The sequence below is a fragment of the Indicator indicator genome, chromosome 15 (genome assembly GCF_027791375.1).
Source record: "Indicator indicator isolate 239-I01 chromosome 15, UM_Iind_1.1, whole genome shotgun sequence".
NCBI classification, from domain to species: domain Eukaryota; kingdom Metazoa; phylum Chordata; class Aves; order Piciformes; family Indicatoridae; genus Indicator; species Indicator indicator.
The window spans coordinates 1,666,498-1,689,637 of record NC_072024.1 but is presented as its reverse complement, the minus strand read 5'-3'; the positions used below and the strand labels follow the sequence as shown (position 1 = coordinate 1,689,637).

General features: G+C 46.7%; 1 protein-coding gene across 1 annotated transcript in view; it reads left to right on the top strand.

Moving 5' to 3' along the window:
• The window catches only part of ITPR1 (inositol 1,4,5-trisphosphate receptor type 1), a 183,029-nt gene that overhangs the window by 28,727 nt on the left and 131,162 nt on the right, over nucleotides 1-23,140 (top strand). The window contains exons 3-10 of the mRNA XM_054387579.1: nucleotides 9,577-9,692; nucleotides 13,821-13,907; nucleotides 15,648-15,806; nucleotides 17,077-17,175; nucleotides 18,453-18,536; nucleotides 18,912-19,058; nucleotides 20,425-20,520; nucleotides 21,865-21,909. Of these exons, the coding sequence (XP_054243554.1) occupies nucleotides 9,577-9,692; nucleotides 13,821-13,907; nucleotides 15,648-15,806; nucleotides 17,077-17,175; nucleotides 18,453-18,536; nucleotides 18,912-19,058; nucleotides 20,425-20,520; nucleotides 21,865-21,909 (833 nt within the window). The remainder of the gene's footprint in view (nucleotides 1-9,576; nucleotides 9,693-13,820; nucleotides 13,908-15,647; nucleotides 15,807-17,076; nucleotides 17,176-18,452; nucleotides 18,537-18,911; nucleotides 19,059-20,424; nucleotides 20,521-21,864; nucleotides 21,910-23,140) is intronic.

Here is a 23,140-nt window from a genome sequence, read left to right as displayed (position 1 = left end):
AGCACTTGGTGCAGAAGGGAAGAAAGAAATGAGCATTCCAGGCAAGGCATCCCAAGCACTTCATTAGTCTAAGAGAAATTAAAGCACTAAATTCAATTGTATTATCTCTTCAGTTCCTCCAACCTAGGCTTCAATAATAAGAACAAATATTTATTTAACTTGCCTGTATCTTATATTTTGGTAGCGTGGGTTTGCTTTAAGCCAAATGCATTTAAAAGCTGGAAATTGAGTTACTCTATTGAACAGCTGAGAAAATTGCCTTTTGTTTTGTGTGATGCTGTGCTGCCTTGCTTCTTGCAACAGCCAAAGCTTTCTTCAATGGAAACAATTTTTCTTCTGCTGTTCAGTCGTGTCAGCTCTAGTAGCGCTGTTGTACTCTTTCCGCTCTGCTCCGCACTGATGCTTTCAGAGGGTGTTTGAAATTTGATCTTGCTTGTTCTTCCTGTGCTTGGACTGTCAGAGCCCTTCCCTGCTGCCTATCCCCTGCTTCCTCATCCTTTTGGAGCAGGAGCTTCATTCCAGCAGAGGAGCAACAAGTGAAGAAGCGAAGTGAAAATGAAATCCAGTCAAAAACAAGTGAAATGTGGCCAGCAGATGAATACATTTTGGTTTACTAAGGGAGTGAAATGCTACCAAACTGCCAAGCCCTGAACGTGCTGAGGAAGAATGTTGCAGGGCTGATGTTCTGAGGGTTGTGGTTTAGTGCCTGGCAGGAAGATTTGCCATGGAAACTATGAAAGGAGAGATAGGGGCTGGCTTCTCGGGGTGAGCACACAGCTCTGAGGGCTGGGACAAAGGGCTAAAGCCACACCAGTTGATTTCAAAATGCTTCTGCAACTCTGATTTGCTGAATTCCCTTTGCATAAAGTAGAAATGCCTCTTCCCATCATCTGTAAGGCTTGGCAAGGTTTCTTTTTGTGCTGGACCAGAGACAGAGAGATGAGGTAAGGCAGTAAAGCCATTCACTGGAACCAGTGCCTTGGGATAACTCAAGTTCATCTGTGCAGTTGTGGACTCTTCTTTTGAGTGCTTTTTCTTCCTGGTTGGACTCAGTGATCTTAAAGCTCTGTTCCAACTGAAACAGTTCAGTGATTCTTTCCCCTTCTCAACATTGGTTTTGGGTTTGTTGTTTTTTGTGGCTTGTTTGTTACTAGCCAGGAGCTATTGTGGTGCTCTGACTTAGAGATTTTGAGATGATTCTGAAGGAGGTTCTGTTGTTCTGTGTCCATAAATTAGATCTGTTCCTTAATGCTTTCAGAGGTACCTGACACATTCACTCTGTTCTTACAGTTTTCTCTCAGGCAAGTCAAATGTGCTTTTTGTCCTAGATCTCAGTGTCACCCATGCAGGGACATGTTATCCATCACTGTGCTCTAGCTCAGTGACAAGGAGGCTGCCAGCTTTCTTCCATCCTTTAACCTGACCCCCTAGATGTCAAATGGGATATATCTTAGTTAACTATTTCAGTGTTCTTTCCTTCCTTTTTACTCAAGTTGCTGTCCCTTCTGGCTTTGTCTTATCATGAGGCATCTTCCCTCTGCAGTGCTCCTACCAGAGACTGAAGAAGGGCTCTGGTCTTTGCTGCACGTTTCCTTTTGGGGCTGCCTGTATATCCAGTGTCTAAATATTTCTCTCTTCTGGAGTAGCAGCTTTCTTTCTGAAGGAGACTAAAGAGGTTACATGCAGAAATAAAACAAACACTGGTGTCTTCTCAACTCTTTGGTACCTAAGATGTTTACTTAAAGGTGCAGTTCTCCTGTTAGGGTTTGTGTTTTTTGGTTTGTGTTGGTTTTTTTTTTTTTGTAGTTTTGGGGGTACTTTCTCACTGCTGTGGTCTTGAGGGCTTTGGAGGAAGGTGTTTGCTTGGAGTGTTCTGTGTTGGCTTTGGTTCTTCATTTACCCCAAGACAAGAGGGTGTGTTTTGAGCCTCAAGAGATGATTTTCCTGGTTGAAGAGCTGTATGCTTCCTGTTCTGTGTTGGAATAAAGTTAGCTTGCTTGTTTCTTGCTGAAGGGCAGCCTCATGCTGCTGGAAATTTCAGCATGTTGAGAATCATAGAATGGGTTGGGTTGGAAGGGACCTCCAAAGCTCCTCCAGTCCAACTCCCCTGCAGTCAGCAGGGACATCTTCCACTAGATCAGGTGGCTCAGAGCCTTGACTAGCCTGACCCTGAATATCTCCAGGGATGAAGCCTCAGCTACCTCCCTGGGCCACCTGTTGCAGTGTCCCAGCAGCCTCATGGTGCAGAACTTGTTCCTTGCATCCAATCTAAATCTGCTTTGGTCTTGTTTCAAACCATTGCCTCTCAATCCTGTCCCTGCAGGCCCTTGCAAATAGTCCCTCTGCAGCCTTCTTGTAGCCCTTCAGGTACTGAAAGGCCACTATTAGGTCTCCCCAGAGCCTTCTCATCCCTAGATGACCTTAGGAGGTCTCTTCCATCACAAACCAATCCTAGGGCAGAGTAGAGTTGGAAGGGGAGGAGAGCCTCCCTTAACCTGCTGTCCATGCTTCTTAATGCACCCCAGGAGCCCATTGGCCTTCTTGGCCATGAGGCCACATTGGTGGCTCAGATGCTGTGATGATTATTGTACAGTTACTAGCAACATCTTGTGGAGTCAAAATGTTTATTTATGTGGTTAAAAAGGTGTTACCTTCTAAGTAATGTCCCATTAATGACTGCTGTTGCTTTAGTAGGCTCTTATGTTCAGTGTCCCGGTCTCAGGATAGAATTTTCCCCATTGCAGGCTTCTGCCTTTGTCTGACTGGATGCACCAGCTCTAAGCTAATAACAATTAGAGTGTTTCCTGTGCTGGTAGAGCTTGAAAGAATGCAGCAATGATTTCCATTAGTAGGGCTCTGCATAATGAGTACAATGACAAGAGGGTGGTTACCCTCCTGTCTTGCAGATATGAATTGAGGGTGGTTATTTTAACATGAAAATTAAAATATATTTAGCTCCTAAATCATGCAGGCTCTGCATTTAAATGTTGGTTGCAAGCATGATTTTCCTCCTGATTTAGACTTGGAAAAGAAAAACCTTTGAAAGCCCTTGAAACAGGTAAGCTGCAGCATGCAGGAGGGAGGTAACAGACATCACAGAACCACAGCATGGTAGGGTTTGGAAGGGACCTCTGGAGATCATCCAACTCTCTGCTCCAGCAGGGCACCCACAGCAGCTTGCCCAGGAGCACAATGCCCAGCAGGGGATGGAAGCTCTGCAGACAAGGAAACTCCTCAACCTCTCTGGCAGCCTGATCCAGGCCTTCAGCACCCTCACGATAAACAACTTTCTCCTCCTGTTCAGATGGAATGTTTTGAGTTCCAGTTTGTGCCCAGCATCCCTTGCTGGCCATCACTGAGAAAAGCCTGGTCCCATCCTTTTGCCCCCCACAGCTCCTTTAGCTCTTGCTGAGCATTGCTCAGATGCCCTCTGGGGCTGCTCTTCTGCAGGCTCTCAGCCCCAGGGCTCTCAGCCTTTGCTCCTGACAGAGCTGCTCCAGAGCCCTCATCATTTCTCCAGTAGTTCCCTGTTTCTCTTGAACAGTGGAGCCCAGAACTGGCCCCAGTCCTCTAGCTGTAGCTATTGCTGAGCACTGGGAAGATGCCCCTAGCAGGAGAGAGCTCTGATATGTTTTGTCATGCAATTAGTTCAGCGTTTGAGCCCTGCCTGCTTGAGTTGCTGTGCAGTGACAAGTGCCATAGTGACAAGGTCTTTGGCCTTGCAGTACAAATGTTTTTCCCACCCAAGCTTGTATTTTCCTGACTTCTGGCATGGCAGAACTGTTGACAACATCTGATTTGACCTCAGCCCTCTTCTTCCCCTGCCCCAGCTGCATGCAGACCAGGTTTGCTTTCTTCTCTTGTGGCTGGAGTGGGCTGCAGCAGGATAGCAGCTCCAGCCTTCAGTGCAAACCCATTTCCAAAAGGTTTCTGTGCTCCCAGCAGAGCATGTTCACTGCAAACTGAAAACGAGGGGATGTGTTCTCATCACAAAGACATCATTTCAGCAGGACCAGGTGCCTTTCTTTTTTTTCCTCCTCTCCTTCTATATGGAAATGCAGGAATGATTAATAATCAACACATTTCTGTAGCAGCTTTTGTTCTATATTCTTTGAACCTCTTAGGCTGTCATCTATTCATTTTCCGCTTCAGAAGGAGCAGGTATAGAAATAGAAGATGTAGTAATCCAGGGGCTTCTGAGGAGGTGAAACTTGCCTCTGATTGAGTATATGCACTTGGTGTTCTTCTCTATGCCTCCTGCCTTGAAAATATTTTGCTTTACACACACGAGAGCTCTGCTCTTCATTTTCTCTTTAAATAAATAATCTCTTCATCCTATGCAGTGTTGTTATCCCTGTGAGTGTATTAAAGCTGTACAACCATCATAAATATGAAGCTGGGAACTTCTATTTGCAGGATTTCCATCCTTGCCAGCTATGCTGCTGCTTCATCTTTGCTATTTTTTAGAGATCAAATAAAAATAAATACTATCCTTGTATTTATTCTGTGCTGAGAGCAGGCTCTGGCCATGGGGAAATAGTCAGGTGTCTAAGTATAGAAAAGGCTGAAGAGAAACTCAAGAGGGAATTGCTAATTTCCTTTTAATTTTAGGATTGCTGCACAAAAATGAGTTATGGGTTGTTTTTTTTTTTTTCTTAAAGTAGTGAAGAAGCAGCTATGTTGGTGTTAAATATTCACTGGGTTTTGTGAGGAACTTATTTAAATGTCTTCATCTTTATAGGTTTTCCCTCGTCTAAAAGTATCTAAAGAAGGATTTTGGAGAGAGTGGGAATTTCTCTGGGTTCTTAACTTTCTCCAGTTGGCATTCTGTGAAGCTGGGGTCTGAGTTTTACAGAATCTCAGCATGGTAGGAGTTTGGAAGGGACTTCTAGAGCTCATCCAGTCCAACCCTGCTGCTAAAGCAGCAGGGCACCCACAGCAGCTTGCCCAGGAGCACAATGTCCAGGGGGGCTTGGAAGCTCTCCACACAAGGAGACTCCACAACCTCTCTGGGCAGCCTGCTCCAGGCTCCAGCACCCTCACAACAAACAACTTTCTCCTCCTGTTCAGATGGAACCTCCTGGGTGCCAATTTGTGCCCTTTGTGCTGTCCCTGGGCACTAGTGAGTAGAGTCCGACCCCTTCCTCTTGTCCCCCACAGCTCCTTTAGCTCTTGCTGAGCATTGCTCAGCTGCCCTCTGGGGCTGCTCTTCTGCAGGCTCTCAGCCCCAGGGCTCTCAGCCTTTGCTCCTCACAGAGCTGCTCCAGGCCCCTCTGCATCTTTGCAGCCTCCCCTGGACTTTCTGCAGTCTCTTCATAGAGTTCTTTTCATTTAGGTTTAAATGCTGGAATCCCACCAGGCCTTTCTGTTGCCAACAGTAAGTTTGCTGCCTGCTTTCTCCGACAGCAGCAAAATTGGTGAAGCCTAAATGCTGAAAATAGCTGGGGGAGATACGGAAAAATCTGATGAGTGGTGCATTACACAACCAGCATGGCTGGAGGGAAAAGTTCTTCCAGATCCTTTAGAAATGAGCATGTTGAAGCGAGAGGAACTGTCTGGTGCAGCTCAATGCTCATCAGAGCTCGTCTTTGAAAGTTACAAAGATGGAAAGTTGCTCCTTTCTAGCTGCCACCAGGTAAAGGCACCATGAAGAGCTTTGGATGCTGGCAGTGACAGCAACTTAGAATCATAGAATTGTCAGGGTTGGAAGGTACCTTGAGGATCATCCCGTGCCAACCCCCTGCCATGGGTAGGGACACCTCACACCACAGCAGGTTGCTCACAGCCACATCCAGCCTGACCTTAAAAACCTCCAGGGATGAAGCTTCTACCACCTCCCTGGGCAACCTGTGCCAGTCTCTCACCACCCTCACAGGGAAGAATTTCTTCCTAACATCCAATTTGAATCTACCCATTTCTAGTTTTGTTCCATTCTACCCAGTCCTATTACTACCTGACACCCTAAAAATTCCCTCCCCAGCTTTCTTGTAGCCCCCTTCAGATACTGGAAGGCCACAAGAAGGTCTCCTCTGAGCTTTTTTTCATCTACCAAAGGTGGAAGTGGCATCATAATATCATGCAGTGCCCTGGGTGGTAGGGAAGGCTTTAGAAGGGAAGATTGGGTTTGCACAGATGTGACTGAGAACAGGTTGCCCAGGTGGCCCTTCTTTGGCAGGGGGGGATGGATTTGATCTCTAGAGGTCCCTTCCAGCCCCTAACATTCTGTGGTTCTGTGATTGTTTGGTGTTGAGGCTTGACGTGCTTTCATCCTTTAAGCAGCAGTTCAGTAGTATTTTGTTTTTATACTTAGTGTGCAGTTCTGCCATTTTTCACTGCTTGCCATGAAGATCTGGAATGAGACTTCATTTCTTCATGGTTAATATTCAACAAATGGTGTATAAGCAGATGTAATTACTTTGCAGTAATAGTTTAATAGCTTTATTTATCACCTCTTGAGCTAAAACGACTTGAATGCAGAAGGAGAGCAGAAAGCTGCTTGGTTTGGCTGCCTTGGCTTTAGTTTGGGGCTGTTAGAAACTTATACCAGCAGAGTGTCTGACAAGTGGTTGGTTTGTCTTACACAGTCAGCACTGTGGGTTGCAGGTTGCTGACCCTGAGGCTGCTCAGCTGGCACTTCCTTGCATGTTGAGTTCTGTAAACATATAAGCCCATGGAATCTGGAGGTCTAGAGGTCTTCAGGCCATAGAGCTCCTGGTGCTTGACCCATGGTGAAATACAATCATTGAAGACTTTGGGTGGGAAGGGACCTTAAAGATCATCTAGTTCCAGCTCCCCCTGCCATGGATAGAGACACTTTTAGTAAACTAGGTCCCATCCAGCCTGGCTTTGAACAGTGCTAGGCTTGAAGCTTCCACAACTTCTCTGGGCAACCTGTTCCAGTGCCTTAGCATCCTCATGGGGAAGAATTTCTTCCCCATGTCTAATTGAAATCCAGCATCTTCCAGTCTGAAGCCATCACCCCTCATCCTGTCACTCCATGCCTTTGTGAAAACTATATTTGGTGCTCTCCATGATGGTTATGTTAAGGTGAATTAGACCAAGTTTAACTCCTCAGCGACTTCAGACATAGATTTCATAGAACAAACAATCCAAGAACTAATGTTGGTTGTTTTTCATTGTTTTAGATCTTTAGCTCTGTAACTAGAATGAAAACCTAAAAATCCCCACATTCTGCTTTCTCTTTGTGGATTGGCCAAGGTCAGATTCTTGTAGGCCTCTTCCCTAGGTTGCACACAAGAGAGGGGGCTGCTTGCAGCTAACAATTTAGAAGTTAAGCCCAACTTGACAACTTCCTTGATGGAAAAGGATGGGGAAAAAATACATTTTGACTGTGACTAAATGTAGCATACAATTAATTCTTCTCTGCAGCTCTGTGTGCTAATTGCTGTCATTGTGTGATCTGATGGCTTCAGCAAAAATAGAAGATTTTGTAACTGGTGTGTTGCTTACAATGCAGAGTCTTAGCTTCAAGTGCAAGCCTGCAGTGACTTTTTGAATCTCTTCTGTGCTGTTACTCTGTGAATCATCTCCGTGTAAATGAGAGAGATGGTGAAGAGAGCAAAGCTGTGAAGTGTGGTTTGTGCTTGGGTTTTCCACTTCTTGCTTGCTCAGAAGCTCTAAGCAGCAGGGCACCCACAGCAGCTTGCCCGGGAGCACAATGCACAGCTGGGCTTGGAAGCTCTCCACACGAGGAGACTCCAAAACCTCTCTGGGCAGCCTGCTGCAGGCCTCCAGGACCCTCACAACAAACAACTTTCTCCTCCTGTTCAGGTGGAACCTCCTGGGTTCCAGTTTGTGCCCTTGCCCCTTGCCCTGTCCCTGGGCACCACTGAGCAGAGTCTGGCCCCAGCCTCTTGCCCCCCACAGCTCCTTTAGCTCTTGCTGAGCATTGCTCAGCTGCCCTCTGGGGCTGCTCTTCTGCAGGCTCTCAGCCCCAGGGCTCTCAGCCTTTTGCTCCTCCAGGTCCCCCAGCATCTTTGTAGCCTCAGTAAGTGTTTCTCCAGTAGTTCCCTCTCTCTCTTGAACTGGGGAGCCCAGAACTGGACCCAGTGCTGAGCTCTTTCTCTCCTTCCCCAGTATGTGTCCCTCCATTGAAGATCCCCAGTGCCACACCCAGCTGTACCTGTTGCTGGTCTCCTGGGCAGCAGCTAAGCAGGCTGCAGGAGTTGCTGTGGAGCTCTGGGACAAACTGAGCAGGCCCTTGGCAGTTTATGACTCACTGGGAGATGGAAGGACCATCTGCCACCAGTGCTTCACCCCCTTAGAAGGTGATCTTGTGCTGAAGACAGAGCTTTGTCCTCTGTGAAAGGTGCTTGGTATTACCCAGTGTGCTCTGACTGTACTTTGAGCATGGGTTAGGCAGGCAGAGGAGCATCAAATAGGTCTGTTCTTCAAGATAGGCATTTGAGTCCATCTAAAATGGCATCTTCAGGTGAAACTTCCAGGGTCTGTCTCTGCAGGATCAGCTCCTTCAGCAGCTTTAAGCTCTGGCAGAGCTGAGATGACTTCTTTGGTGTGGGCTTTATCCCTGTTGGGTTGAGGTGCATCCATGTGACTGTTAGCAAGGCAGCCCACATGCAGCAGTGAAGATAACCCCCAGGTAGAGATCTCCTTAGCTTGCTGCTTACCAAATTGCAGTGCTTACCTGCAAGAGAACACCAGGAGCCTTGGAAACACTACCTGGAATCTTCCATCCATGCCATCCCTCAAGGGCACTGGGAAGAGCCTCCTGGCTTTGTTGGCACTTTGTTTGAACTTCTAAGCTGCTACTTCAGGCACTGTCTTGGAATAGCTTAATTTATTTTTTGTGTGTTCAGTCACTTAGCAACAGAGGAGGGGGGGAAAATAGTAAATGCAGCTAATTTGGTTCTGTTACTGATAGGTTTGTATCTCTGTAATAGAGAAATGTAGTTTTAATAAGACTAATGAACTGTAATTCCTGGCTTTTACTGGGCAGAATGTTAAATAAACTAGCAATGGGCTGGGCCAAGAACCTGATGCCCCCAAGGGGTTTATGGTTTCTTCAAGCTGTGCTTTGAACCTCTGTGTTTGTGGGTGCTGCTTGCTGGATTTTGTGGTGCTGCTACCTCATTAAGTGAGTTCCTCCAATTGTGCCTCTCCTTCCATAGAATTAGAAGAGATTTCATTTAAGCAAAGTGCAATAAAAAGAAAGAAACCTCAACCCCCCAGCAAAACATTGAGAGGGTGAAGCAGCCTACCTGCTGGAGCAGCAGAGGAGAAGCTGTGTGTGAAATGGGGCTGCAGGCCTGGGAAAGCACTGAGACGTTGCCATTTTAGCCTGGTAGTGTTTTTGCCTGGGACAAGTTATAAATTTTCTGGTCTTGCATCAGATGTTTGGCAGCAGCAGTTAGTTTTTATCATTCATGGGGCAACATTCCTGTTGCTCAAAAAAGCATTTGTCTGATCAAGAGCTTTTTGGAATTTGTTTATAAACCTTTCCTCGCTGCTGGAATATTTGGACAGTGCTAGCAGCAGAAATCCAGCTAATTACAAATGGCTGAAGCAATCCTTTCTGTTTATTTCATCTTTTTATAGATTGCCTCTTCAAACTATGTCCCATGAACCGGTACTCTGCTCAGAAGCAGTTCTGGAAAGCAGCAAAGCCAGGAGCCAACAGCACCACAGATGCTGTGCTACTCAACAAGCTGCATGTAAGTATTGAGCTTTAGGTTCCTTCTGAGCATCAACAGCCTCATCCTTTCTGCTTTCAGGAAGGATTTCCAGTCACACAATCACAGATGGCATTGGGCTTGAAAGGAGCCTCAAAGGGCATCTTGTCCAACCCTCCTGCAGTCAGCAGAGGCATCTCCCAACTAGAGCAGGCTGCTCAGGGCTCCATCAGGTTTGACCTTGAATGTCTCTGGGGATGGGGCCTCCACCATATCCCTGGGCAGCCACTACTCTCTACTCTCATTGTGCAGAACTTCCTCCTGATGTCCAACCTAAATCTCCCCTGCTCCAGTTCCAAACCATTGCCCCTCATCCTGTCACCACAGGTGCTTCTAAACAGTCCCTTCCCAGCCTTCCTGTAGGTCCCCTGCAGGTATTGAAATGCAGCTCAGGGAAAATGCTTAATCTTGAATAAACAAAGTGCAAAAAATAAATAGAAAAATAATGCAATCAAGTGAGAGCTTGACCATCCAATGCTGGCATTGGTCTAACAGCAGCTACAGACTTCCCAAGGGCATATTTCTTTGTACAAAAGGCTTATTCCAGTTTGAAGCTAGCATGAGGCATCTCCCTGGAGCCTTCTCTTCTCCAGGCTGAACAACGCCAACTCCCTCAGCCTGATCCCTTCCAGCAGCTACACAGAAGGAGAGGATTTTCAGATGGGAAGTCTCAGATGTTAGCTGTGCTGGTCAATGCCATCTGAGCTGCAGGTCTCATAAATCTCTTGGGCTTCTTCAAGCAGACAGAGCTGCTGTTGATCCATGTGGAGGTTGATGGGTAATTATGAGTAATTACAAGGCCAGCCAGCCTCTCCTTCCTTATTAGCTTGCAGTATTTAATACTTTCTGGGTAAAATGTTGACATTCAGCAGCAGCAAGGCAGTTGATTGCTGTTTTTAGAGTTCCTATATGAAAAAAAAAAGAAAGAAAGCCAGCTTAACTTAAATACCATCTGTTGACTGCAGAGTTAAATAAACTCCATGTTTATGTTAAAATTACATAGCTGGAGTACTTGATGTCAGAATTACAATCCTAAATATTTTTAGTTGCTGTAAGCCTATATTAAGCTCATTGTAGCCCCACGATATGGAATGGCCCTGGAGGAGAGTTGTCATTTGCTGATTGCCATATGGCTGCCTTGCTTCTGCATTTCACAAAGCCTGACTGTTTGACTCCCTTTTTGCTTCAGAAAATGGAATTTTGTCACCTAGGAGTATTAATTTGGCAAGAAAAAGCTATTTTGGTGCTGGCTGGAGCACAAAGGGTTGTGCTGTATTTCTCCTGCCCCTTAAGTGATGAGAGGCTGACCTGTGATAAGAATCATGGAACACCACTTAGGAAGGGGTCATCTGGTCCAGCCTTTCTTAAGAGGAGCATAGAATGGCTTAGATTGGAAGGGACCTCAGAGATCATCTCCTCTAACCCCCTGCCATGGGCAGGGACACCTCCCACCAGCCCAGCTTGTTCAAGGCCTCATCCAACCTGGCCTTAAACACCTCCAGAAAGGGAACATCCACAGCCTCCCTGGGCAACCTCTTCCAGTGTCTCCCCACCCTCACTGGAAATAATTTCTCCCTAATTTCCAGTCTCAATCTCCCCTCTTCCAGCTTCAATCCATTCATAGATTTATAGGCTGGTTTGGGTTGGAAGAGACCTTGGAGATCATGTAGGTCCAACCCTGCTGCTATGGGCAGGAACACCTCCCCTTAGACCACTACTACCACTCCAAACCCTTACCAAAGGTCTCATCTTTTCCATTTACAGGCACATGGAGTGCCCTGAAATCCTGTGTGCTTCATGATGTGAGATGGGGAGGGGGCTGTACCCTGAACCATGCATCTTAACCCTTGATGAAATTTCTTCATCAGTGCTTATAGTTTGTAACCGAATGTGTGATGCAGGATGTGTCCATCACCACTTGCCTTTTTTGGCTTCTGTTTGTCTGCTGGTGGAATTTATTGTCTGCTGTGGAAGGCTGAATGCTGAGGTCAGGTTATTTTAAGTTAATGCCATTTAAGGGATTTAAAAATCTGGGACACTTGTCTGTCTTTAGTATCAAGGAGCAGTGCTGGGGGTTGAGAAGCTGACATCTAGTGGTTAAAGAAAAGGATTCACTCTCCTGGAGTGAGGAGCAGCTTTGGGTTGAGCTTTGGAAATCTATCCAAAGCCTGAACTGTGTTTTCACAGAATGTTCTGTTTCCTTTATTTATAGTAGACCAATCCAATGCAGGCAGAGAAGTCCTCTCCTGTGATTACTTTTGGTAGTTGAGATGACTCCCAGTGTCCTGCTGAAATCCTTCTTTTGACAGAATATTTTGATATCAAGCAAGAATTGTATTTCAGTAGCAGAATGATGCTGTGTTGGAGTTTTGGACACACTCAAATGCAGAGTCTGGTTTGGGTTGGAAGGGACCTTAAAGATCATCCAGCTCCGACCCCCTGCCATGGGCAGGGACACCTCCCACCAGCCCAGACTGCTCAAGGCCTCATCCAGCCTGGCCTTGAACACCTCCAAGCAAAGGACATCCACAGCCTCCCTGGGTAGCCTGTCCCAGTCACCCTCACTGTAGGGAAGATATTCCTGACTTGGAGCAGCTGTGCTGCAGGTTCTCCTGGAGCAAGAGCCAGCTGTCACACCTAGCACAGCTTCCAAAAATAGCACTTTTTGTCAGCTGCAGGGGCTGAAACTTCCTAACAGTGTCCAGATGGCTCTTCCCTCACAGCAGTTAAGCTCTGTGCTGTGGTAGTGCTGCTTCATCCTACTACAGGTAGGACATGTGTCTTCTCTTCCAGGAGAAAAGTGGACCTGCTATAGTCCTGGAGAGCTGAGAACCAAACCATGGATGCTTAGCCTTCAGAGAAGTCTGTGTGTAGATTACTCTTTATCAGCATACAGTGGTTAGAGCAAGTACAGGCAGTTCTTTTTTAATCTGAGGGGATTTTTTTTTTTAATGAAAAAATGTCTTTCATGTAACCCCTCTGCTGAGAGGCCAGGTTTGAGAGAGTTGGGGTTGTTCAGCCTGGAGAAGAGAAAGTTCCAGAGAGACCTTCTGGTGGCCTTTGAGTTCTTGAAGGGGACAATCAAAGCTGACTTTTGAGCAGGCCCTGTGGTGACAGGACAAGGGGTGATGGTTTGAACTCAAAGAGAGAGATTCAGACTGGAGAGAAGGAAGAGATTTGCTGCACTGAGGGTGGTGAGAGCCTGTCCCAGGTTGCCCAGAGAAGTGGGAGCTGCCCCATTCCTGGAACTATTGCAGGTCAGACTGGGGCTGGGGGCAGCCTGCTGGGGCTGGGGATGTCCCTGCTGGCAGCAGGAGGTTTTGGACTCCAGATGACCTTTTAAAAGGTCCCTTCCAACTGAAGCCGTTCTGTGATACAAAGTAAAGAGAATTTCTTTGCTAAATCAAGTGCTTTAAAAGCAGGCTGACCACTTTTAAAACTTAGGTTAGGAGACTAAGATGTAAATGATTGAATAGAACAATGAATCCCTGGGCTCAGTGTTGCAAGGTCTTGGCCTTTCATTGCCATGGTGGTGTGTGCAGAAACACCCAGCTGTGTTTATAGTGTAGCACCTTGCCCCTTCACCCTTGCAAAGTCTGGTGCTGAGGAGTTGGGAACTCACATTTGGAGCTGCAATGGTCATTTGTAAATGTCTGCTAAATAATCCTGCTGCATGGTGAAGATGTTCAGGCACCATAAGAAGACACAGGCTGTAGAAGACTGTTGGGGTGGGAAGGTCCTTCAGAGGCCATCTAGTCCAACCTCCTGCCATTAGCAGGGACATCCTGCACTAGATTGGGTTGCTCAGAGCCCTCTATAGGTGTGGTGATGTCTTCTGGCTTGTCTTCTGTCTTGTTTGAGCTTCTCATCTCATTCTATCCCAAACTGACAAATTTAACCCAAATCATGGGCTGCTGAAGAACTAAGTGTCTGTCTTCCCCATTTCCTCCTTCAGTTGTTTAGGAATTGTGCTGTTGGAAGCTGGAGTAAGAAAATGAGGCTGTTTCAGGTGGTTTTCCAGTTCTTTGAAGTATTCTTGAGGAACCCCAGGTGCTTGCTCCCTCTCTTTCTAAAGCAGTCAGCAGCTGAGTTGTTCTCCTTTCATTTCAGCATGCAGCAGATTTGGAGAAGAAACAAAATGAAACTGAGAACAGAAAGCTGCTGGGAACGGTCATCCAGTATGGCAACGTCATCCAGGTAGGCTCTGAACACCTCCACAAGCTGAGCAGGGCTTTGTTCACATTCCTGCTGCTCAGTGTGACTTGAAATTGGTGCAATTCGTGGACAAGAGTCTGTAGCTTTGCAGGGTGTAACAGTGGAATCCTCATATAGTGGTTTGGGTTGGAAGAGACCTTAAAGATGATCAAACTCCAACCTCCCTGCCATGGGCAAGGACCCAGCCCAGGTTGCTCAAGGCCTCTTCCAGCCTGGCCTTGAACACCTCCAGGGAGGGGACATCCACAACCTCCCTGTTCCTTCTCTCCTTCTCTTCTTTCAGACTCTGTGGAGCTCTCTACCACTTAAACCTAGCACTTAACTCCTGTGAAGCAAGAGCTGTGATGGAGTCACTTTGGTCATTATGGGTTCATTGTGCTGGTTTCTTTTAAGTCTGCTTCAGAAATCCTTCTCAGAGCCTTCATTAGAGTTGGCCCTTGGGAAGATGGCACAGGCATAGTACAATGCCAGATGTGGTCTCTCACAATCATGTTGACATGTCAAATGGTCAACTGGCACAGAAGGACAATCAAGGTTTATGAATAACTACAGTCCAAGGATCTGCTGGGTCCAAGGGAATGAAAGGAAAATAATCATAGAATCATTTTGGTTGGAAGACCTTTAAGATCAAGTCCAACCATTCTCTAACTCTATCAAGGCTGGTGTTAAACCATGTCCCTCAGCACCTCATCTCTGCCTCTCTGAAACACCTCCAGGGATGGGGTTTCCACCACCTCCCTGGGGATGCCTGAAACCCAGGAAAAATGGCAAGTACAATAATGGCAAGAGCAGGGAAGCCCCTGCCTTGGTTGAATCAAAGCACTGGAACAGGCTGCCCAGGGAGGTGGAGTCTCTGTCCCTGGAGGTGTTCAAGAGAGCAGACAGGGCACTTTGGGACATGGTTTAATGGCCACGGTGGTGGTGGGTTGAAGGATGGCCTTGACCTTAAAGCTCTCTTCCAAGCCCAATGATTGTATGATTGCAAGTGTGCTATTGGCCTGGATCTCTGGGCAAGAAAGTCTGCTTTTAATGAAGGAAGAGAAATGATGCCCATTTTGGGTTGGAGTAGAAACATCAACACTACTGAGAGCAGTCATCAGCTTTTGCCCATATTTTCCTCCCATATGGTCTGTGAGTATTTATGGTAGTCAAAAGGCATCAAAAAGCAGCTTTCTGCACAGAAGCACTTGTCTGCTAAATTTACTGGCAACTCAACAGCAGTTGGTGGGAGCTGGGTAGGTTGGGAGCTGGGCTGCGACCTGTCAGTGCCGAGGGTGTGTGGATTGCGAGGTGGCATGCAGCAGAGGGTTGGGAAATGGGACTTGGGGAGGGGAACCTTCAAAGAAGCAATCATGTTTCTGTGAAATGACAGAGCAAAGCTAGAGAAGAGCAGCTTTACTTCTCACCACCCCCTGCCTGCCAGGGAGGGCCACTTAGACTTCAGCAGTTTACAACTCCTCCTGCTGGGCTGCTGTGAAGTGATGAGAGCACTTCAAAGAGTTTGATTTGCTGGAGAAGGGGCAGTTGGGTTAGCTGATGGTGCTTCATGCTGTAGGGCTGTACAGAGACTGAAAGAATTGGAAGTGGAAATTGTGCCTGAATTGATCACTTTGGACACAATTCCGTTTCAGTTTCCTTCTGCCACCTTGGTGATCTTCTGCACGCTCGCTGTTGATTGAGGGGAGGAGCATTCTTAGAACTGAACTCTAATTCTTATTCTAGCTGCTTCACTTAAAAAGTAACAAATACTTAACAGTAAATAAGAGGCTTCCAGCTCTACTAGAGAAGAATGCTATGAGGGTGACCTTGGATGAAGCTGGAAATGAAGGTTCCTGGTTCTACATCCAGCCCTTCTACAAGCTGCGTTCCATTGGAGACAGTGTAAGTGCCCAGAGGAAGATCTTCCTGTGTTGCTTTGTGCACAGCTTGGCAAAGCTCCTTTCAGGAGGCCTGGCTTGCAGTTAATGACATGCACAGATCTCCTAGTGCATGCTGCTGCAGGAACAACCTCTTTTTCCTGTGCTGTCATGAGGGGGAGGCAAAATTGCTATGGTAACTTGTGTTTTGGAATGCTATCATATTGGAGGGAATAAGGGACCTAATTATGCTGGCCCTTCACAATTCCCAGCGAGTCCAAAATGGTACAAAATGGTGAGTTCCTCCAACAACAAATAGTTGCCATCTTGGTTTTCAGTGCTGGCAGTTTGGAATCAAAATTCATCATAATGTTATGTGTGAAATGGGGTAATAATGAGGTTAAAGTGCCCTCTTTGTGGGAAGTTGTGATTGAAATTGGTTGTGAATGAAATGCTTGACCATCTGAATCTCTTCACCTCTTTTATTTTACCAAATCTGGGTTGCCTGGGTATGCCCTCTGCCTAAAACCAGGAGGTGATAAGCTTCAGTGTCCTCTCTGGTATAGTCCAGGCATGTATTTGGCACCTAAACACAGATGACTTTCTCAAGTAGGATTCATTCATCCTGTAGGTTTTGATGTAGCTGCTCCTCTTCTGCAGACACACACAAGGTAAAGCCTAAACACAGTCTTAGTGGCCATTAAGTGCTCTTAAATCACACCAATTCCCAATCCCTTTGGGGTTCTTTTCACTACAGAGAAGTTTCTTGGCTTTTAGTTTAAAAGTTCTGCCCTAGAAGAAGGGAAGACCAGGACCTTTACTATCCTTAATTGCATTTGTCTTGCCAGCCTGGAATCTGATTTTACAAATCAAAGTACAGCTTGGAGGTGGATTTTTGGCTGACCTTAGCTTGTAGAAGTTATTTGTTAAATGTTAACCCATGGAACAACCTCAGGGATAGCAGCAGATAGGTTAGTTCATAGCTTCATAGGATTGGAAGATCATCTAGCTCTAACCCCCTGCCATGGGCAGGAACACCTTCCACTAGCCCAGGTTGCTCAGGGCTTCATCCAGCCTGGCCTTGAGCACTTGCAGGGAGGAGACATCCAGGAGTTGCCAGCATCCTGAATGACTGAGCAAGCTAAACTCTGAAGCAAACAGAATCTCAGTTTTCATACTCAGGCTGGCATCTCTCCAAACTACAAGAAGGTGATTTCCTCCCTCCCATTAAAAAGGGAGACAAAAAAAGATCTTTCTCAGAGTGCAGATTTATTGGATGCTTCATTTCTCTACAGGTTGTCATTGGAGACAAAGTAGTCCTGAACCCTGTCAACGCTGGCCAGCCTCTCCATGCCAGCAGTCACCAGCTGGTTGATAATCCAGGGTGCAATGAGGTAAGGGCAGAAGGACACAGCTGGAGAAGATTATAGAATTGAGTCATGGAATTGTTTCTCTTGGAGAAGACCTTTTTAAGATCATGGAGGCCAACTGTCAACCTAAGCCCATCCTCAAGATGTGCAAGGCTCTGCTTCAGCTGAGCTGCTTGGGCTTGCTGTATCAAAATCAGCCGATTAGCTGGTGTAGATTGAGTCATTTGGGCTGGAAAAGACCTTCAAGGTCATCAAGTCCAACCATTAACCTTCTTCTGCCGAGTCCAGCAGTGAACCTTATCTTCAAGCACCACATCTGACAGGGCTTTTAAGCACCTGCAGGGATGGGGACTCCACCACCTCCCTGGGCAGCCTGTTCTAATGCTTGACAACCTTTCAGTGACAGTTTCTTTTCATTGTGTGTGGGACAGGGTTTAGGAATGGTTATCTTGTTAATCAGCAACTCAATAGAGCCAGCAGACTTGGGTCTTCTGCGTGTAGAGCAGAGGTTTGAGTTTGATCTCTTGCTTGACTGGCTGAAATTAAGTTTTTTTGCTTCAAAATCAAAAGTCACAGATTGCATTGGGTTGGAAGGGAACCTCAAAGGTCATCTTGTCCAACCCCCTGCAGTCAGCAGGGACACCTTCAGCTAGATCAGGCTGCCCAGGGCCACATCAAGTCTGACCTTGAATGTCTCCAGGGATGGGGCCTCAACCACATCCTTAGGTAAGGTGAAACCTGTTCCAGTGTTTCACCACTCTCTCTGTGCAGAACTTCCTCCTGATGTCCAACCTGAATCTGCCCGACTCTAGTTTCAAACCATTGCCCCTGGTCCTGTCACCACAGGCCCTTGTGAACAGCCCCTCCCCAGCCTTCCTGTAGGTCTCCTGTAGATACTGAAATGCAGCTCTGAGGTCTCCCTGGAATTTTCTCTTCTCCAGGCTGAACAACCCCAACTCCCTCAGCCTGGCTTCACAGGAGAGGTGCTTCAGCTCTCTCATTGTCTTTGTGGCCCTCTTCTGGACCTGCTCCAGCAGGTCCATGACTCTCTTGTGTTGGGGGCCCCAGAGATGGACACAGTCCTCCAGGTGAGGTCTCACCAGAGCACAAGTCATGGCACAGTGATGTGTGGCAAGTGACTTGTAGCGAGTCAGCTCTGAACTTGTTCTGGAGTAAATATAGGTAGGGCTTTCCCTCTCTGGGATAATGCCACAGGGCCTGCAGTGTTCTGTTGGAGGTGGTCTGCAAAGTAAGGCAGCAGTTGGTGGCAGTGGGACTAATGGATTTGGTTCTCCTTCTAGGTCAACTCTGTGAATTGCAATACAAGCTGGAAAATAGTCCTCTTCATGAAATGGAGTGACAACAAAGATGATATTCTCAAAGGGGTAAGGCTCAAAGCTCAACTTGCTCAGCCTTGTTCACTGCTGGATCTTGGTGATGGAATCATAGAAGCATTTTGTTTGGAAGGGACCTGTAAGATGGAGTCCAACCATTATCCCAGCACTGCAGGTCACCAATGAACTATGTCAGCACCACATTTCCACAGCTTTGAAAGCCCTCCAGGGATGGGAACTCCACCACTGCCCTGGGCAGCCTGTTCTAGGACTTGACAACCCTTTGGGGGAAGAAATTGTTCCTCACCTCCAACCTAAACCTCCCCTGGGGGTGACTTGAGGTCATTTGCTCTTGTCCCATCACTTGTGATGTGGAAGAAGAGCTCATTCATGTGTGTATTGATCAGACTGTCTGGGCTCTGGCAGGGGGACGTGGTGAGGCTGTTCCATGCAGAGCAGGAGAAGTTTCTGACGTGTGATGAGCACAGGAAGAAGCAGCACGTCTTCCTCAGAACCACGGGCAGACAGTCGGCCACCTCTGCCACCAGTTCCAAGGCCCTGTGGGAAGTAGAGGTAAGAACTGGAACCCAGGTTGGGGGTGGCTTTTAGGAACAATTACTGCTGCTGTTTTGAAAACAGTGTGCCTGGATCTTTTTGTTATTTTATTTTAGGTGAAAGTTTTCCTGATGTTAGAAGTTTGATCTTAAAATTGCTCTTACTCTGCTTTCTGAGCTCTCATCCTCCAGTGCTGCAGCAGAGGCCTCTCAAATTCTGCTTCTTGATGATTCAGAGGAAGGGGACAGAGAAACATCCATGAAGTCATTTTCCTACCAGTCACCAGGGTTCTAACACCAGCTAATCATTCCAGCTGTCCTGCTGAGTGTACCAAGGGCTCTATTTTTGGGGTGGAATACTGTGATTATGCATATCCTCGTTCCACAGGAGGCTGCAACCTTTTGCTGCTCTCTGTGTGTTGCTTGTCTGTCCTCTTTTCTTTGGCTTTTAAATAGAGGGACTAACAGTTTGGCCATCATTGGCTGCTTAAAATATCCCCAGACTCTTGGTATTATTAGAATTGGGTTAGGATTTTAAGTATTTGCCTTGTGAACTGCACATCAGAGTCAGAGAATTCTTTTGGCTGGAAGAGACCTTTCAGATCATCAGGTCCAACCATTAGCTCAGCACTAAACCATGGCCCTCAGCACCACATCTCCACAGCTCTGAAACTCCTCTAGCCATGGAGACTCCACCACTGACCTGGGCAGCCTGGGCCAGGCCTTGACAATTTTGGGGAAGGAATTGTTCCTCATGTCCAACCCACACTTCCCCTGGTGCAACTTGAGGCCATTTCCTCTTATCCTGTCCCTTGTTTCTCAGGAGAAAAGTCCAACCTCCTTTCAGGGAGTTGCAGAGAACTTGAAGGTGCTCCCCTCATCCTCCTTTTCTCCAGGCTGAACAGGTCCCTCAGCTGTTCCTCACCAGACCCAACAGTCTCCATGTTCCCTCCATGTTCAGAAGGTCAGAAATGAGTTATACCAAAAAGGTGAAGGACTTGTTGCATTTCTTCAGGCAGTTTATTTCAAGACCTAGCAACATAAGCACATCCAGAGCATCTCCTTTAGTGTCTTCTTGACCAGCTTGCACCATAATCTTCTTGCCATCACTCACCAGACTCCAGTGGAGCACTAGCCATGCTCAGTGACTTCACAAACAGCTTTTGTCACTTGACAAAGAGCAGAAAAAAACAGTGCTTGTAAATGATTGATGTGAGCTAATTGTAGGCAGCTCCAAGTATTTACTGTCACTGTGTGGTTCGTATCTGAAAAGTAGCTTTATCTTTCTTGGAGCTCCCTGTTGTGCTCCCTGTTCCCTGCACAAGGAATGCAGTGAATGCTGTGTGGGGCTGGGAGGTGTAACTGTGGTTTCTCTTGCCTTGTAGGTGGTGCAGCATGATCCTTGCCGTGGTGGTGCTGGCTACTGGAACAGCCTTTTCAGGTTCAAACACCTTGCCACTGGACACTACCTAGCAGCAGAGGTAGGTGTTGAGGTTTGCTTAGGAGCTTAGCCTCACTTTCCACAGTGTTTTCTTCTTTTTTATACCTTCTGAAATTCTCTCATTTCTTGCCCTAAAGGTAGAGCCAGGGGAGGGGTGTTTGGGTCCTCAGTACAGAACTAGCTGGGTAAAGACAGAGAAGGAGGTCCAGGAGACTTGAGAGAATATCCCAGTACAGAGGTAGTCTTGAGCTTATGACTCTTTTTGTATGAATTCTAGAGGCAATGACTCTTCTTCTGCAAAGAACAGGCACTGCATAGCATCCTGCCATGTGAGCAGCAGAATCAAGATGAATTTATTGACAAATTGTAAAAGGCTGAGAGCCTTGGGGGTGGGGGTGGAAATTAATTCAAGTGTTGTTAGTTTCCCTTGAATCCCTGATTTCTGAGTGGGATTGTAGAGCTGAAATGAAGATGCAATTAGATTTCAGACCAGGCTTGTAAGAACTGCAGGTAGCACTCAGCTGTCCAAGCACAAAATAATTATTTCTGTCTTCACACTGAACCTCTTTTCCCCTGTTAGAATAAGATGTTTTTCAAGTACAAACCCAGAATCTAAGGGTTCTAATTCTGTGAGTTATGCTGCTGAACCCTTGTTCATTAAAACTACTTCTATTTGCTTTAAAGCGTGGCTAGATCATGCCAATACAGAAACCTTTGTGAGCAAAAGCTGTCCTGGGTGGAGAGTTCAGAGCAAGGCAGAAGGGCTGGCTCAGCCCACACTGACCTGAGAGTGGGAAGGAAAAGTCCAGCTGAAATGTCCCACTCTGTATTTCTCTGCTAAGCAGCTTGGAAAAGCATTTTGTCACATGCACTCTTGCAAATCCTTTTCAGCTGTGGTCCAGTGGAGAGCTTTTCCAGTGAAGCTTGGGTTTGCTAATCAGCCAAAACCAAACCCAGGTCCTGGCATCATGCAGAAACAGAGCAGAGGAGGTTGCTCACCTGATCCATGTGTTTGTTCTGAAAGACTCCTGCCCAGCCAGGAATTTCTAGTTGGGAAGTCCGCTTGGGATTTGTAAAAAATCCACCCTGAAACTTGGTAACTCTCTACCACTGTTGCTCCTTTAGTGGTGGTCCTGAAGATCATCTCCCAACATGCAGAGATGTTGAAGTGGACAGACAGATGTCCAGTTAGAAAGGAATCACAGAATCACTGTGGTTGGGAATCAGCTTGCAGCCTGTTTGTCCTGCATGCCTGGTGGTGCTCTAGCAGTAAATGATTGTTTCTTTCTTTTTTTTTTTTTTAAACAAGTTTAGACCATGCTGAGGTTTTTCCCACTTCCAGCTCTGTTAGATTTTTGACTTGCCTGTGGTTCTGTTTCATCAGGTAAACCCTGACTATGAGGAAGATGAGCTGGAGTGTCAATCCTCAGTAAGTATAGGCAAGAGTATGATCTTGCCCCTGAGTGAGGAGGGCTTGACACAGGCCCAGGATTTACCTGGCCAGTGCATACCTGGTGCAGGCATTGTTGCTAGTGGAGACTCTAAGCACTGAGAATTGTCTGAAGGTTTTTAAGGCCTGTCCAGAGGAGTGGATCCTGAAAACTGGATTAGGCTTTAGAGAAGAGCAGCACACTTGGAATCAAATCTATACATTACCTGGACCCCTCACCTCTCCCCTTTGTAGCATCTCTTTTTCTTCCTCTTTCTCTTTGTCTTCCTCTTTCTTCAACCTTGGCTTCCTTGAAGCACTCTCTTGAGTAGCTCTGCAGAGCAGGTTGCTGGAGGTGACACCAGATGGCAAATGTCCCTGTTGGGATGTTCTTGTCCTGTTGGGCCAGTCAGTTGTCTGACCTCTTTGTGTGAGAAATTAATTCCCTCTCCTTTTAGCCTGTCACAGGAAAGCCAGCATAAAGGGTCTAGAAAGCAAGAATGGTAGGGGGGGAATGATTTCAGTGCCATTCTTCTGATTTGCCTGTGAAAGCAGATCTGTGGTGTTGTCTTTCAGTGGTGTTGTGTCCAAGACTGAGTGTGGTGATGCTTTGTATTAACAGCAGCTTCTCTGGTGTCAAAGGGAAACAGCACAGGAGCTGAGAACAGATAAAACTGGAACAGCACATTCCAGTGTGGATTATATTTTGCTTTTTAGTTGGATTTGATTGCAGGCTTATTACATTTTGGCCATTTATCCTGTATTAAGGAAAATTTGTTCCATTTAACCATATGAAAAGGAACTACTCCCCTGCTTGTTCAAAGATGAGTGCCCTGTGATGCTTGGGAGTCCTGCAGGGGGGATTTTTCCTCCTAAAAGGATTTGCCATTATAACCTGGCTCTAAAAATGCTTACCCTTGCCCCCAGAGTGAGCTGCTATCCTGATTTGTTCTTCATGGTCTTTGGCAGCAAACACTCATCTGACAGCTTGACTTCAGGGAATGGGCTGCAGAAAAGGAACACAACTCCTTCACAAAACTTTTGTTGGAGGGGGTTTGGGGGCATCCTAGATTCATAGAATGGTTTGAGTTGGAAGGGACCTTCAGGATCACCCAGTTCCAACCCAGTGGGACACCTCCCACCAGCCCAGGTTGCTCAAGGCCTCATCCAGCCTGGCCTTGAACACCTCCAGGGAAAGGACATCCACAACCCCCCTGGGCAGCCTGTTCCA